Raw genomic sequence first — 11,587 nt, 5'->3', positions numbered from 1 at the left:
TATACAAAGTATAGTTATTCATGAATCATATATTGATTATTAATATTGTGCTTTTTCCACATTCTAAAAACCCTACATAAAATAATACATACGTTTCCTCATAACTTATGCATTTATTAATTATGCAGATTTTCAAATTTTAAATCAAATAGTATCATAGTAACCTAAGATCTAATACACGCGTAACGACACTTATGACTTTTCTTCACCTTCTTGGCAAGGGATAAGTCAAAAGTCTTCTTAAATTACTTGTTTTTAGTACGTACTCTTTATTTTCTCTCATTAATTTTTTTGAAAAAAAAAGTAGGGTACATTTTTTATGATTTCAATGAGGAACATGATAAGAAGTTACCATAAAGACTATGAATAAATAGTGAAAAAAGGTGGTGTCTTGTTCTTCATTAAGTCTTTAGCAATTATAACTTATATTCATCAACAATAATGTCACACACTTTTTCTTCTGAAATTCACAAGTACGATGCATTTCTGAGTTTTAGAGGTGAAGATACACGAAAAACATTCGTGAGTCATCTCTATAACGCTTTAATACAAGGAAGAATTGATGTTTTCAAAGACGATGAGCGTCTAGAAACCGGAAATTCAATTTCTGATGAACTGCCAAAAGCCATAGAAGAGTCTAAATTTGCTATAGTGATATTTTCTGAAAGCTATGCATCGTCAAAATGGTGTTTAGACGAGCTTGCACACATCATAAAGTGTCGAAAGGAATTGAAACAAATCGTAATTCCTATTTTCTATAATGTGGATCCATCAGATGTGCGTCATCAAACTCAAACTTTTGCTGAGTCTTTTTCCCAACATGAGGAAAAATACAAAGACGATATGGAGAAGATTCAAAGATGGAGGGATGCATTTGCGGAGTCTGGGAAAATATCAGGGTATCATTTGCAAAACTACAAGTAAGATTACTTTTCTTTGTCTTATTAACTGCTAAGTCAAACATGTCATATAAACGGAGTCAGAGAGAATATTTAATTTGATTTCTAAAGTTCGATGTAAATAGTTGTTCTTTTCATTGTTACATTTAGGGATGAGGCAGATTGCATCAAAAAGGTTGTTGAAAGACTAATGTCAGTATTACATATTGAATCCGATGACGATGGTGTCCGTGCCTTCATACGGGGCATGGACAATAACTCTCCAATTCTTATTGATGGAGGCAAAATGGTATTATTTCTTTTATAATTTGAATCCTTTTAGTGAAATTTGATAGATATCTATCTTATCACGTCCATTAATTAAGTACCTAGTTGTTAGTTTCAAAATTGTGTTAGTTGACCCTTGAAAATATTGTTTCAATTATCAATACAAAATCCTATTTAGTAAGTAATATAATGATCAATAGTCTTTAAAATACCAAATAATATGTATACATGTTTTTTTTATAAATGATTAATTCACACTTGACATATGTCCATAACTAAAATTACATATGCAATTATAGTTTTATTCTTTTACTGCGTTATTTTCGTAAATACTAGAATTTAGATTAATAAATAACTAATTGTCAATGAAAAGGACCAATGTCTATGTGTACCGTGTTACATGTATGGGTGAAACTGTGGAAGTCATGTCAAGTGGGCAGGGTCAGTCCATGACCGATCCAACCCGACCTGATAAGAAAGGGCCAATGACTAGGCTGCCCCATTCATAAGGGTTGTTGGGTGGTCAGGGTCCAGACACAGGCCAACTACTAGCTTGGCCCATTCATTATGATTGTTGAGTGGTCTCTATAGGACCTTTTTCGATTTGTTTTCTAATTTATGATGTCCTATGTTTGTTATTTGTCTTGTCAATCAGAGTTTTTCGTTAGATAAGAAGAGGAAGAAATGTTTTATGATAGCAGCAAGGGAACTTGATATTGAATGGAGTCATAAACCAAAGTATTGGAAATGGTTATCTCACTCTGACTCCAGGTTTTATATATTCGCAGTCCCTTTCCATATTTTAGTATAAAATTGGAAAGAAATCAGTAATAATTATTGAGCAAGGTTAATTTTTTTTTTGTAGATTCGCGGAAGTGGCTAAACTCAAGAAGGTCTATTGGCTTGAAATTCAAGGCAAAATTGATTCTCGAAGACTGTCAAAAAGAACCAAATATGTTGCTTATCTAGTGTTCAAATTGGAAAATCAATTCTATGGCCTTGAAACTGTTAATGCAGTTGTAAGATTTGTTGATTCTATGAGTAAAAAAGATGCGGAGAAACGAGCTAGTGTTGTGCATTTTGCAGGACGAGGACCTAGAGAAACGCTACCCTTCGAAAGAGCTGATGGATGGATGGAATTAAAAATGGGAGACTTTTTCAATGATGCAGGAGAAGACGGATATGTTGATGCGCGATTAATGGAAACTAAGAAACTCGATGAAAAAAAGGGCCTCATTGTTCAAGGAGTGGAGTTTCGTCCCGAATGAAGAAGAGAAGAATCCTCCTCTAACTATGCCCTTTTGTTTTGGTTTCATTTTGATATTGAGGGGTGCTTACCATCCGAGCAACTCCCTCTCGTCAAACATTTTAATATGATTCTACAAGTTTTACTTTTTTTACAGTCCAAAAGAGGCGCTACATTTTTGTTTTAGAAGAGAGTATAACAACATTATGAGTATCTATTTCTTCCCAAGTAACTTAAAACAAATCAAAGTTTAAATACTACGATCTTTCCATCTCAAATTATTTGTCATGATTTTTTAAAATAATCATCTCGACTTTTTTGTCATTTTAGAAGTTCAAGATAAAATTAATTATTTATTTCATATTTTAGCTAGAGAGTAGTAATATTCTTGAAACTACAAGCACTTCAATACATAAGTAGAGAAAATATTCAATTTAAAGAGATTATATAAATAAGTAGAGAAATTGTATTTGATTGCGTAGGCGGGCATTATTTATGGGAGGGTGCCCACCTAGTGTCATTGTGCATGTATGAGATCTCGCACAAGTAATATCATATTTGATGACTTGAAATACGAAGATGATAAGAAGTTCCCATAAAGACTATGAATAGTTTTTACGATGCTTTTCTGAGTTTAGAGGTGAAGATACGCGTAGAACAATAGTTTTAACAATCCTAATTAAATATTAATATGGTCATCTTCAAACTTTTACATTGACATTGGATACAACACAACTCCAATTAATTGGTCCATATTGAAGATATCCATTACTAGGCCTACCGATTTAATAGTACTAGAGAAATTCCATCCTCAAATTTGGTGGAAAATATCAAACATTAAGCTTTCAATGTCATAACAACTTAGAGTAATTAATTAATAATCTTATCAGATTACCATAATATTTTGTTATTCAATAGTACTATATATTTAGTTTAGTTTCTAACGTAATAACTAAAATAGGGGACCTTTGTAATTTTGTATCGTGACACCTTTATCTAGACGATATGTTATTTGTCTCTGATTGAGCCTGATATATGCTAAGGCAAAATTTTCATCAGAAATTTTATCATTTACTATATTTGAAATCGATGATATTGTATCTATACGTCGCAATAGACGATGGTTTAATTATTAGTCCAAAAAAAATCATCGTTTAGTGTATTGCACACCAATTTTTCAGCCCAGCAGACTCTTTTAGAGAAAAACTTCATTCCTTTTTAGTTGTCATGATTTTCTTTTTTAGATTCAAATGATAAGAATTTTGACTAACAATTTACGATGTATTTTTTATCATATTGATATGCAAAAAATTGTAATTTATAGTAATTTTCGTATAGTTTTTGAATATCTAAAATTTTAATTTAAAATATCGAATTAATATAATCTAATTTAACTTTGAAAATTAGTCAAATTATCTTTCGGAAAGCGCAACATTACAACGAAAAAGGAATGGAGGCCGAGTATCAAATATATGGTATTACTTAATTGTGCGAGATCTAATATACGATGACGTACACTTAGAGGTCGTTTGATAGGGTGTATAAAAATAATGTTAAATAGAGTATTAGTTATGCTTGTATTCACTATACATAAATTATTTTTTATGCATTGTTTGGTTTGGTGTACAAAAAATAACATGAATTGCATAAAAAATTTCATTTATAAAAATATCCTCCACAATTATGATGGAAAAGATGTAAAAAGGGGTTTTGAGGGGTAATTGAGGTTGTAACCATACTAATACATGTATTGAATCTCTTTGTGTTACTAATACCTAGAAATCAATGATATTAGTAATACACTCTTTCATACACAATAAAGTGTATAACTAATGCATGCAAACAAGATACTATTAATACACAGAGTTAATGCGTGCATTATTTTTGCTAATACACTCCACTGACACCTCAAGATTTTTCTTGGCTTTTTTCGCCAAGGTCTAAGTCAAAAGTCTTCTTACCTGTATTTTGTACGACCTCACTAATGAAAAAGTAGGTTACATTTTCATGACTTTGAAATAGAATTATAGAAACATGATAAGACCATAAAGACTATGAATAAATAGTGAAAAAATTAGGTAAAGTGTTGTTCTTCATTAAGTTGAGAATTTCCCTATTAGTTTTTAGCAATTGTAACTAATACTCTTCAACAATGTCAAACACTTCTTCTTCCAAAATTCAAAAGTACGATGCTTTTCTGAGTTTTAGAGGTGTAGATATACGTAGAACATTTGTGAGTCATCTCCATAACGCTTTAATACAAGGAGGAATTAATGTTTTCAAAGACGATGAACGTCTAGAAACTGGAAAATTAATTTCTGATGAACTACCAAAAGCCATAGAAGAGTCTAAATTTGCTATAGTGATATTTTCTGAAAGCTATGCATCGTCAAAATGGTGTTTAGACGAGCTTGCACACATCATAAAGTGTCGAAAGGAATTGGATCAAATCGTAATTCCTATTTTCTATAATGTGGATCCATCAGATGTGCGTCATCAAACTCAAACTTTTGCTGAGTCTTTTACCAAACATGAGGAAAAATATAAAGATGATATGGAGAAAATTCAAAGATGGAGGGATGCATTTGCTGAGTCTGGGAAAATAGTAGGGCACCATTTGCAAAATTACAAGTAAGATTATTTTTCTTTTTCTCTTTATTCCCCCTCCGTAACAATATAGATCTCTTAATTTGATTGGACACGGAATTTTTTTAAAAAAATAAAGAGAAATTTTGTGGTTTTAAACTTGTCGTGTAGATTGTTGGAATTGAAAAACACACTAAATATAGAAAGAGAATCTCTTATGGACAAATCAAAAAGGAAAGTAAGACACTTAGCTTGCGTTTAGACATGCCATATGAAGTCCTAATTTCAAATCAATGTTTGGGCATGTGTTTGGAATCCCAAATTTTCCATATAAAAAAAACATGATTTGAGATTCCAAATCATGTTTTTGGAGAATGATTTCAGATTCTAATCTCAAAATCTCATATTCAAATATTGATTTGAAATCGTGACTTCATATCGTATATCCGTATGCAAACTTAAATTAGAATATATATAAGGAATAGTATTTTTCGAGCTTTGCCTTCTTGGGTGATTCAAGAAACATATTGTTTTATTGTTGTGCAAAAATAATTAAAATTAATAAAATAAGGTATATATAATATCATAAAGAGAGTATACCCTAAATATAAATTCTATAATCTTGTATTCTCTTTATGCCTTATGTGACATAATCCATTCAAAAAAAAATATCACTTTTATATTAATAGAAGGAATTTAACTTTAAATTTTCTTTTGTACCCTTAATCAAATGATCATTTACAACTCCACACAAGTGTGTAAGGTTCTTTTTAGATCATAAATTTCAAATTTTGTTCTTTTCTTTCTTAAATTTTATGTCAAATCAAATGATATCACATAAATTGAGACAGAAAAAAGTTTGATTTCTAAATTTCGATCTAAATAATTGTTCTTTTTATTGTAACATTTAGGGATGAGGCAGATTGCATCAAAAAGGTTGTTGACGAACTAATGTCATCATTACATATTAAATCTGATGACGATGATGACGCTAGGGATCGGGGCGTGGACGCTAAATCTCCAATTCTTATTGATGAAGGGAAAATGGTATTTTTTCTTTTATAATTTGAATTCATGACTAGCCTTCCCCATTCATAAGGGCTGTTAGGTGGCCTGGGCCTGGAACCAGGCCACCAAACATGTAGTTAATTATTGGCATGAATACAAATAAGTCTGACTAATTGTACAATGAAAATGACCCTCATGGCTATTGATGTGTTTTATGTATGGTATAATGCGCGGCCAGTTGTAGCTAGTCATGTCAAGTGAGCTGGATTGGCATGTGCTGAGCCCAATCATACACCATAAGAATATGCCAGACCCGTTACTGGCCTGGCCCATTCATAAGGGCTATTAAGTGGTCTATAAGACCTTTTTCAAATTGTTTTATAATTTATAATGTTTTATGTTTGTGATTTGATATGTCAAATAGAGTTTTTCACGAGATAAGAAGACGGGAAAGAAATGTTTCATGATAGCAGCAAGAGGACTTGATATTGAATGGAGTAATACACCAGACTATTGGGAATGGTTACCTCACTCTGACTCCAGGTTTTATATATTTGCGATATCTTTCTATGTACTAGTATAAAATTTGAAAGGAATTAGTAATAATTATTGATAAAGGTGAATTTTTTTTGTAGATTCGGGGAAGTGGCTAAACTCAAGTGGGTTTGTTGGCTTGATATTCGAGGCAAAATTGAAACTCGAAGACTATCAAAAAGAACCAAATATGTTGCTTATCTAGTGTTCAAATTGGAAGATAAATTCCATGGCCTTGAAACCGTTAATGCAGTTGTTAGATTTGTTGATTCTATGAGTGTAAAGGAAGCGGAACAACGAGCTAGTGTTGTACATTTTGCAGGACGAGGACCTAGAGAGACACTACCCTTCAAAAGAGGTGATGGATGGATGGAATTAAAAATGGGAGACTTTTTCAATGATGCAGGAGAAGACGGAGATGTTGATGCTCGATTAATGGAGACTCAGCGTCTCGAAGCAAAAGGTGGCCTCATTGTTCAAGGAGTGGAGTTTCGCGCCGAATGAAGAAGAGAAGAATCCTCCTCTTACTATGCCTTTTTGTTTTGGTCTTATTTGGATTGATTCAAGTACTTTTATATACGGCCCTTCTAGAGGAGCGTATTAATCCAGAGAATTGAATTTGATTAAACAATGTGCCGTTGGTAGTAAAGTAAATTTTTAAAAATATTTTAATATGATTCTATAAAATTTAATTTTGTTCAAAGATCGAGCTTATTTGCATCGACATTTAGTTGTTTTAAAAAAAAATCATGTACGGTAACAAAGTGAGTTGATGCATACACCACTTGTCTATAGTATCAATTTCTGCACTCAGTTTCGATCAACTCTTTTCCTCCCTCACTATTCTGAAAGGCCAAAGACTTGTCCAATCTATTGTCATATGACTAGGAGGCAAGAGATTTGAGATGTGGAAACATACTCTCACAGAAATGCAAGATAAAATTGCGTATAATAGACTATTTTGATCAGGCCCTTCCCTATGCCCCTCGCATAACGAGAATTTAGTGCATCGTGATGCCCTTTTTAATTTTATTGTCTATTGTGCAATTATTCTTTCGCCTTTTATTAAAGAATATTGTGTGCTCGCTGCAATCACTGACATATGCCAATTTTTGGAGGGGTTCTCTTCATTGAGTGCCCCCTACAATTCTAGTTTCATTTTTTTTGGTGTAATATTATACAACAAAAAACGGATTTAAGATATGTAATATGCATGGACAATTTAGAAGGTTCTTTTTAACCTAGATTGGTGACTTCCACCGCACTTAAGGAGGGGTGTCCACTTAAGGTCGGCCCAAATATATTCTTTCTAGAATGGGTCGGCCCAAATGGACGAGCTTTTCGAAAAGGACAAAATTGTACTATACTTTCTAGAATGGGGACTACACAATTTATGTTGATTGGAATGAACTTCTTGGAAATTTGATGAAACGTCAATTATCAAAAGACCTATATCAAAGCCTAATCTTGAAAATATATGCAGTTTATAAGAAAGTAATTAATAAAATTGAACAAAAATAAATTATATGGTCATTTAGTTGGAAGATTCATATGACTCCACCAACTTTATGGATGTAAAATTAATATAGCGCATGGAAATAAACCTCGTAGCTCAAATTTGGACAGGTTAAGTTGAATTGAATCGGGTAAATTAAGTATCAAATAGATATTTGAGGTCGAATTTGTGTATGTATATGTATTTTGCTAGTTAACCCATTATATGTGGGGAACAAGGAGAAGATCGAACAACAAGAATTTATTGTATATAGTCATAGAGATTGTTTTCATGGTTCGAACTCGTGACTTCTTGATCATATGACAATAATTTTACCAATTATACTAAAACTCCCGTTCAAGACAATATTACACTAAATTAAAAAAAAAAAGATATCTTCTACGTTACCTATAATATAGAAAGTATAGACGTAATTTCATAATAGTATTAGGTTTTTTTATAACATGACTTTGAAACTTCAAGCATACCGCAATTGTAGCAAAACTCGTACGGAGTACGAACAATTCAACAACTTTGAAATATAAGCTTAAAAGACTTTGAACATAATTATTTTATTTGTTTTGACAAAAATGACATAAAATTTAAAATAAATTTGTAAAATAAAGGACTACAAAATTAATTGAACGTTGAAGAAATGGCTAGATATTACTTCCTCCGTTTCAAAATACTTGTCACATATAACTTTCCGAGAGTCAATTTGACTAATCGTCGAAACTAATTAATTATACAACAACATACACAGCATAGTTCTACAGGTGAAGTCTGGAAGTATAGGATGTACTCAAACATTACTCTCACCTACCTTTATAAAGGTAGAGAGGTTATTTTTGAAAGACCCTCGTTTCAAAAGAAATGTGTTTGGAGTAGGATTGCAAGAAAAATATGGCAACAACATATACAGCAAGATAAAAATTACAAATAAAGCTATAGATTACACTCCAATATTTTTAAAATCAAAATTTAGATAGTTGAAAAATATATGAATAATACTATAAGTTGTAATTTTTCTCTTATTGATATAGTAAAAATGTACATCTTAAAATATTAATCACAATATACATATAATTTAATTCTCGAAAAGTAAAACGTAACCAATATAGAAATTTTGTGGTGTCTGCATTGCTACTGACTTGTTGGACTTATACAGGAACACGTGAAATTTATGTGGATATATACAATTTGACAAAGATATTCCAATTAATATTATCATCATTTTTCATCATTTATAATTTGGAAAATGATTGAGTAGATGGCACATTCAATGCATGAAACAACATAGGAACCCTATAGGGCATTTAGTCATGTTGGACAAGTAATTAAATTAATTAAAGAATTTGATTGACTAATGTTACATCAACAATTTAATTTAGCTACTTTAATTTTTTGCAAATTAAATTTATTATTTAATTTGTTTACGATTCATCCACAAAATATCTTCAAAAGATTTTTTGTAGTTTAAGAGTTTAGATGAGTGACTATTTAAGATAATCTTTCAATAATTAATTAATTGAATATGAAGTTCAAGATTATAACTTACTTTCAACAATTTATTTTGGCCCAATGAGGTATCCTCCAATGATTGGATAGACAAAAATTTAGTGGCTTTTATTCATATTAATAATTAAGAAATCAATAAAATATTTATATATAAATAATTAAATATGAACTTAAATATTATTTTATGTACTTCATTTGAGATTTTTATAAGAATATATAAATATCAAAACATGAATCCACTTTTGTTAGTCAGACAAATCTATTACTTATTTACTAAATTTTGGAATAGTGTACCACTGATTCTCAGATTTCTCGATTTTGAAAACAAAAAAAAAATACTATTAGTTCATATTTTTTTTGGTTTAAATTAAATAGCATATTGTCTTACTACATTTTAATTTATGTTTCGAGTTTTGGTCAAGAATTAAAGTTAAAACATTTCTACTATAGTAGTAATAAAGAAGATTCACGTTACCTAGTCAAAAAAATGGACCAATAAGATAGTACTAAGTCTCGTCGAGTATAATTATGATAATGTTTGAATTGTATTTATCACTAGTACAATGTTTTTTGTTGACTTTAGCTTTTATATTTATATAAAAAGTAATTGCTTAGTTTGATTTGAAAATTTTGATGTATGCATTGATTGTCATTGGGTATTATGCAAGCTTTCAACGAAATTTCTAGTTTTGCGTTTAGGTAATATGTTCCAATATTAAAATAACTAAATATAGTACATGTTCCTTAGTCATATAAATATGGTACTCTGTATGTTTACGTACATTTAGTATTTGTCATATTTCGGTTTACTAGAGTCGATTTAATTAATTTTTTGAAGCTAAACTGAATTAGATTAATTTAATATTTTAAATATTAATATGATGAGAAATACATCTTAAAACGTTTGTCAATGTTCATATAATTTGATTCTTGATAAGCAGAATGTGACAAGCAAAAATGAACGGAGAAGGAAATAAACTTGGATTAATGAACTTCATGGAAATTGATGAAACAACTATCAAGATTACTCCTTTGAGAATTTGTGCCGGAAAATGAAGCATGGAATTAGAAAATAATACCCTCTCAATATGGTCATCTAGTAGGAAGATTCAAACTAGAAGATTCAAGTACCCCAGCAAAACCATAAATATATAAAACAACCCCTCCAATCCCCCTACCCCACCCCCACCCCCACCCAGACACCGTTACGTATGAGCTGTTAATTTGGACGAATAACTGAAGTGAATACAAAAGTGACTGAACTGCAATTATTTATGGCTATAGTGTATGCAAACGTGGCTGAGATTCAGCCATATGTTGTTGAAGTTTAGTCATGTGCATGCAACATATCGACTTCATACGCTGATTATTTTTCTTGCAATTAGTACATCTGAAGTTGTTTTAAAATAAGCAGACTTGTAAAATTTATTAACTTAGGGCTTGACTTAAACAAGCCACCCCAAAATTGGCTATCTATGTACTTAGCACCAATTTAATAAAAACTCAACATGTGGTTGAGATTTCAATCAAATTAGACAACCTAAACAAGTTAATGTTGTATTCAATTGGTATCCAACAAATATCCCACTTGAAAATGAAAAAAATAAAATGTAACTGATATTTCAATCAAATTAGACAGTCTAAAACAAGTTAATGTTTTATCCAATTTATATACACTTGGTATTCAACTTGAAATTTTAGATCAAAGACAAAAATAAAAATGTATAAAATTAGTATCCAACGGGTATAAATTCGGGAAGAATAAATTTGGTTGTAAAACAATGCATATTATATATTGTTGCCAGAAATTGTAGCAAAAGAAATATACATCACCCAAAAATCAAAACATGTAATTAAAAGTCTAAACTGCAATAATTAATACAAGTTCTATATTTTCCTCTCTCTTCAATTTATATTCCGTATTCAAGTGTGATTTTTTTAAATCATATTTAAGCTAAAACTTAAGAAATCCTTATTAAAGATTTTATGATCTCATATTATCTATATATATCAACAAATTTCAGAATTAAATAT

The 11,587-nt window shown here is 30.6% G+C and overlaps 2 protein-coding genes across 2 annotated transcripts; both read left to right on the top strand.

Annotated features, from left to right (window-relative positions):
• Positions 1-344: 344 nt before the first annotated feature.
• Positions 345-2,561, top strand: LOC102594838 (protein PHLOEM PROTEIN 2-LIKE A5-like). The gene is made up of 4 exons (XM_015306555.1): positions 345-920; positions 1,050-1,188; positions 1,822-1,937; positions 2,032-2,561. Exons 1-4 carry the CDS (start codon positions 442-444, stop codon positions 2,432-2,434), a joined length of 1,137 nt encoding a protein of 378 aa, XP_015162041.1. The 5' UTR covers positions 345-441; the 3' UTR covers positions 2,435-2,561.
• A 1,905-nt stretch (positions 2,562-4,466) lies between these two features.
• On the top strand, positions 4,467-7,277 carry LOC102592526 (protein PHLOEM PROTEIN 2-LIKE A8-like). Its single transcript, XM_006342350.2, has 4 exons — positions 4,467-5,043; positions 5,910-6,045; positions 6,431-6,549; positions 6,642-7,277. The coding sequence occupies exons 1-4, from the start codon at positions 4,565-4,567 to the stop codon at positions 7,042-7,044; spliced, it is 1,137 nt and encodes a 378-aa protein (XP_006342412.1). The 5' UTR covers positions 4,467-4,564; the 3' UTR covers positions 7,045-7,277.
• Positions 7,278-11,587: the final 4,310 nt, after the last annotated feature.

The sequence above is a fragment of the Solanum tuberosum genome, unplaced genomic scaffold, assembly GCF_000226075.1.
Source record: "Solanum tuberosum cultivar DM 1-3 516 R44 unplaced genomic scaffold, SolTub_3.0 scf00034, whole genome shotgun sequence".
Classification (NCBI taxonomy): Eukaryota; Viridiplantae; Streptophyta; class Magnoliopsida; order Solanales; family Solanaceae; genus Solanum; species Solanum tuberosum.
Note: the sequence above shows the minus strand (reverse complement) of the source record. Positions and strands in the feature narration are given on the sequence as shown.

What these genes read in the sequence shown, in the direction of transcription:
- LOC102594838 (XM_015306555.1), top strand. Translation starts at nt 442, where the DNA reads ATGTCACACACTTTTTCTTCTGAAATTCACAAGTACGATGCATTTCTG. An exon ending in TATCATTTGCAAAACTACAA is followed by an intron (nt 921 to 1,049) that starts GTAAGATTACTT and finishes TGTTACATTTAG; the next exon opens with GGATGAGGCAGATTGCATCA. An exon ending in TTATTGATGGAGGCAAAATG is followed by an intron (nt 1,189 to 1,821) that starts GTATTATTTCTT and finishes CTTGTCAATCAG; the next exon opens with AGTTTTTCGTTAGATAAGAA.
- LOC102592526 (XM_006342350.2), top strand. Translation starts at nt 4,565, where the DNA reads ATGTCAAACACTTCTTCTTCCAAAATTCAAAAGTACGATGCTTTTCTG. An exon ending in CACCATTTGCAAAATTACAA is followed by an intron (nt 5,044 to 5,909) that starts GTAAGATTATTT and finishes TGTAACATTTAG; the next exon opens with GGATGAGGCAGATTGCATCA. An exon ending in TTATTGATGAAGGGAAAATG is followed by an intron (nt 6,046 to 6,430) that starts GTATTTTTTCTT and finishes TATGTCAAATAG; the next exon opens with AGTTTTTCACGAGATAAGAA.